This window comes from Pelmatolapia mariae, linkage group LG22 (genome assembly GCF_036321145.2).
Source record: "Pelmatolapia mariae isolate MD_Pm_ZW linkage group LG22, Pm_UMD_F_2, whole genome shotgun sequence".
NCBI classification, from domain to species: domain Eukaryota; kingdom Metazoa; phylum Chordata; class Actinopteri; order Cichliformes; family Cichlidae; genus Pelmatolapia; species Pelmatolapia mariae.
The window spans coordinates 17,725,120-17,730,503 of NC_086245.2; the positions used below are offsets into that span (position 1 = coordinate 17,725,120).

Below are 5,384 nucleotides of genomic sequence, written 5' to 3' on the forward strand. Positions count from 1 at the left end.
GGGGGGTGGACAGTCATGGACCGAAAGTCCATTGGACCGATGTCAAAGTTTCTCCAAAGATCCTCTGTGTTTGAGAAAATCAGTCACTCTGAAGTTGAGGGGAAAAAATCCCAAATCATTTCGTGAAACCCACCGAATGAAAACAAAAATGTATTAAAGTATTTAAGAAGGGGAACATAAGTAGGTAACAAAGGCTGTCTGTTGTCTTAAAGAAAAAATATTATTAAATTGATTCAACAGGTACAACGTGTGTTAATGGACATCGGTGTACCAAACATATTAAATGTAAAGATTATAACTAAACTGCTGATTTCCATCTGTAGTCCCAGGGCAGGTCGGTCCAAATCTTCAATATTTAGCCCACTGAACTGTTGTACGATATAAAATATATCCCAAACATGCACTATGAAAAATATCTGAACCTTTTTATGTTGTCAGTCACGTCTGTTTAATTTATAGCCTATTGCACATTTCACAGGCACATTTACATCACTAAACTCCAAAAATTAAATAAATAAATACATTCAGTTTTTAAAATACATAAAAGGTTTAAAGCTTTGTTTATTGTGAAAAGTAAAAGTCGCAGTCATGGTCATTAAAATTTGTTCATAATTTGCAAACTCTCATAAGTCATGACCCACCGCTCTGTTTTACATAAGCTGCCGTTACAGGTGAAAAGTATTGAAGGTTTTTCAGGGCATCGAAACAGCCTCAGAGTGGGAGATCTTACCTCTCCCCCAACCCTCAAAGCGCACGAAGACGTGCTTGGGCTAACTGCGCTGTCTCTCAAACCCGAGACAGCTTTGTGATTGGCTGATTTGGCGCCGGTCACCGCCCCTGTTGCCCGACAGCACCGTTGAAATGACACCGTGGGAAAGCTGAGCGCTTCAAACAGAGGCGCTCCGGGCAAACCTGGACAGACGCGAGTTTGGCACACAGAGCTGACGCACTGAAGGAACTACTGCGCACGAATCAAAATGAAGAGGAATCACGATTTTAGCTCCTCGGACAGCGAGCTGGATGAAACTATTGAAGTGGAGAAGGAGAGCGCAGATGAGAATGGGTAAGTCATTTGGCCTTAAAGTGTTTCCTTCCTCTAAAGTGGTTCAAGTTTGTGAATATCTCTGTAAAACTTTACTGTGCGGATATTGACCAAACCTCCCCGTTCCACCTTCTTTCAGGAATATGAGCTCCCCTCTCGGCTCCATGTCTCCCTCAACGTCCACTCAGGTGCAGGCGAGGAAAAGGCGTCGAGGAGTAAGTGAATTTATCTTTCTTGACCTTGTTTGTCACCAAATGTCACATTTAGCAGGTCTCATCTCTAATCTTTAATGATCTTTTCTCAGATTATTGAGAAGCGACGCCGTGACAGAATCAATAACAGCCTCAGCGAGCTCCGCAGGCTGGTTCCCAGCGCCTACGAGAAACAAGTACGCAAAGTCTCCCAGCCTAATGAGCAGTTAACAGCCACGAAAGCTCACTGTTTACCTAAAATCTGTTGGATTATTAAAATCTTATCTTTTCCATTTTCTTTCCTCCCTGAAGGGTTCAGCCAAGCTGGAGAAAGCAGAGATCTTGCAGATGACTGTTGATCATCTGAAGATGCTTCATGCTGCTGGAGGCAAAGGTATGGTTATGAATTTTAAATATGTTTAAATGAGGCACACATAGCTGCTCTGACCAGCTCGGCAGTGGAGTCTCTTTTTTTGTGTGATTGATATGTCATTATCCCAAAAGCAAGGGCTTAATGGTTCATAACAGTTTCTTTTTTAAAGTTCAGAGGAGTTGGATGTTATAGAATCTAATTTACTGTCTTCTTCAGGTTACTTTGACGCCCACGCCCTCGCGATGGACTACCGTGGTTTGGGTTTCAGGGAGTGCCTGGCTGAGACGGCTCGTTATCTGAGCATAATCGAAGGCTTGGACAGTGCAGACCCTCTGCGGATCCGACTAGTCTCCCACCTCAACAACTACGCCAGTCAGCGTGAGGCTCACTCCGGCCTGAGTCACCTGGCGTGGGGTTCTGCTTTTGGAACCCCCGCTGCCCACCTCGCACACCCCCTCCTCCTCCAGCACCAACAGGGTGCACCGCTGGCGCCTCTACCCCGCAGCACCACCAGCAGCCCACAAACTCCTCTGTCATCCACCTCCAATTCATCGCCGTCCTCCTCCTCGCCGTCATCCTCCGCGCTGGTTGCAGAGACTCACATCCCGGGCAGGCGCAGCGGCAGCGTCACCCCCCACTCCGATCAAGGTCCGATCAGGATTCCCTCCACCACTGCCGCTCCCACCACCGTCCTGCATCCTGCTCTGGTCCCCTCGTCGGCCTCCAAGCTCTCCCCTCCACTCCTCTCCTCTCTCTCGGCGTTCCCCTTCACCTTCAGCACCTTCCCCCTCATCTCACCCACTACTGCCATCAGCCCCCCGACCCAGAACTCCAGCGTGGCCAAACCATACAGACCCTGGGGTATGGAGATAGGAGCTTTCTGACTAAAATGAAAACTCAATCTGCGTACAGACTCGACTCACTTCCCAGCTGAGCTGGACTCAAGGACTCAAATTCTTTATTTTCCTGCTAAGAAAGTGCTATTTTTTTCTATGATGGTGATGATGATGATGACATCCCACAGAGGATATACCTAGTTATAGGTTTTTTTTTTTAATCGTCTGTAATGGTTTTTTTTTGTTGTTGTTCTTTGTATAGAAGAGAAGAAGAAATCAGTGACGAGGGAGACCATGACTAAAAAGCAACAAGTGTGATTTACTGTGTTGATTGATCTCTGTTCCTGCCCACCCCTTTTAGAAGTTTCACCCACTGTAGTCAGTCTATCAGGAATGGCTTTTCCAGATGGTCAAGCAGCCCCCGCCTGTCGAGTTCCTGGGTGAAAGGGGGGGCACTTTCACCCGGGAACTCGGGTGTTGGTACCACAGTTACAGGGGATTGAGAGTCACCCCCTATTTACAACATTTTATGGGGTGGAATAACCAAAACCAGGTGCTCGTCTGACTGATAGTGGGAGCAGACGTCAGCTACCAGCTTGGTTAAAACAAAGCTAAATGTGATTTACCCACAGCCTCCAGTGTTCATGTAAAGCGTTGTTATTTAAACTCGCTTCCCTCAACTTAAACTTCCTCTCTACAGTAAATCCTGTCCTTAACAATCAACTGATTAACATGCTTTTTAACAGCTATAGCAAAGTTCCCGCTTCTTCCTAATGTAAAAGATGTTAGGCTGTTTTTTTTCTTCTTATCACCTAGTCTCAAAAGTTATTTTTGCATCAGCGTTTAGAATCAGAAGTTACCAACAGGAAGCTCATCTCTGTCTGTAAGAACAGTTGTAGTACATAAAAAGTAAATAAAATCATTACATTTCCAAAACCTGTAGACAAATTTCTAAATGCAATTGCTTTATTTTCAGGTGATGTTTTGGTGTCTCCTAGCAAACCTCACTGTGACTGTGTGCATTTCATGGTTGTACAAAACACAAGCAAGCGCTGACAAATCAGATTTGCCTGCTTTTCAAAGGTCTTGCTGGTGGTAATGACAAGTTCCTTGCAATAAAAAAAAGAGTTCTGATAAATCACCTGCGACTCGCTCAGCTCATTTGTTCAAGTGTGCTTGGATTTTATTCTTTGTGTTGTGAATGTGCTTTGGTGTGGTATGGTACGTGTGTTTGCTTGTTGATGCCTCCAGTTGTTTGTGTGTGTGTGTGTGTGTGTGTGTGTGTGTGTGCAGTACATGGCGACGCTTGGTATCAGATGAGGCTGCTTGTTTCTCTCAGCAGTCCTCTGTGTGTGCACAGGAAACCATTAACAAGGAGGGGATATCCTGGACAATAGCAGCCTGCCTGGCCCCATGTGCTCCGTGGGAACTAGAGGAGGGGAAAAGGAGGGAGGAAAGGTTGGAAGAGGATGAAGAAGGAAAGTAAGGAGGGATGGAGTATTGGGTAGCAGATGAAGAGAAAAGGGTGAAGAAAGCAATGGGAGGGGTGGCGGAGTCAAAGGAGAGAGGGAGCAGGAACCTGTGAGAAAGGAAGTGTGCATCAAAGGTTTTTGTCTCTTTCCATCATTTCAGCTTGCACCAGCTGCACCTTCTGTTCTCAGCACAGTGCCCCAAATAGTCGGCCCGGTCGCCTGCGTAACTCTCTCTTTTATTTCTTTGCTGTCGCCTCTCTCCGCTTCTGTCTAGTCATCCTCCTTTCATTTGCTGACGATGATGCAGAGCCAGGTAGTGATGTAAGCCTCTCTGTGCAGCCGAAAGGCAAGATCAGTGAAGTGGAGCGAAGACAGCTTGTCTTTTGTCGCCCTCAACTGGTCATAAGTGGTGCTTCAAGTCGTGGTGGGCAAAGGATGTGTTGTTAATCACAGCAAAATGGGAATATTTCACAAGGAAAAGGACTGAAAGAAGTTAAGGAAACCTATTATGTGTAATGACATCTTATATTTTTTAGGTTAAAGCAATACCGCAAAAATGCTATATGCAATATGTTATATTAATCCACTAAAATAAAAAGTACATTTTGAAAGTTTATTTTAAAAATGTTTTAGAGCAGATAATAGTACAAACAGATAAGAGTATAAACACTCTCTATAGATGTAATGGAAATGCTCAGGCATTTATGCTGTACTTCTATGTCTCCGTATAATCTTGATGAACGTTTTAAAAAAGCTGGTCATGTATAATAAACAAGTTGGAACCATACAACTCAAATTAAAGCCGCGTAAACTGGCCTTCTACTTGTCATAGCAGGAAAAGCTAATGTGCAAATATCATTACTCTCATTTTCCTTTGAATTGGGGCTGATGTCAGATTTTCACTTTATACTTTTTTGTGATCAAATAACAACATTAACTCAAAATCTGCAGACAGTTATTACAAAAACAAAAGGCTCTCAATCAAATTCATCATTAGAGGCCATGATTTTTGCTTTCTATTGTATGATTTTATGTGTAGTCAGATACCATCTAATCTGTAATGTTTTATCTATGTTTATGACTTTGTGTCTCTTTTTCTTTGGTGTTTGTGTAAAACAGCTGACTGCAGCACTATGTCCATAACAAATGCCAGAGAAGTTACTTTAGTAGCCTTAAACTGGTTCAGGTATTGATCTCTCACCCCAACCAGTCGGGCAGATGGCCGCCCCTCCCTGAGCCTGGTTCTGCCCAAGGTTTCTTCCTGTTAAAAGGGAGTTTTTCCTTCCCACTGTCGCCAAAGTGCATGCTCATAGGGGTCATTTGATTGTTGGGTTTTTCTCTGTATGTATTATTGTAGGGTCTACCTTACAATATAAAGCTATTCTCTGATTCGCTTACACTAATGCTAAGTTTTACAGAACAAATAAATACATGATAAATGTTAAAATAATACATAGGTAGAGACTTTGA

General features: G+C 43.7%; 1 protein-coding gene across 1 annotated transcript; it reads left to right on the top strand.

The window, feature by feature from the left end:
* Window positions 1–903: 903 nt before the first annotated feature.
* Window positions 904–3,583, top strand: hey1 (hes-related family bHLH transcription factor with YRPW motif 1). The gene is made up of 5 exons (XM_065472089.1): window positions 904–1,063; window positions 1,182–1,257; window positions 1,347–1,430; window positions 1,546–1,627; window positions 1,823–3,583. The coding sequence occupies exons 1-5, from the start codon at window positions 978–980 to the stop codon at window positions 2,488–2,490; spliced, it is 996 nt and encodes a 331-aa protein (XP_065328161.1). The 5' UTR covers window positions 904–977; the 3' UTR covers window positions 2,491–3,583.
* Window positions 3,584–5,384: the final 1,801 nt, after the last annotated feature.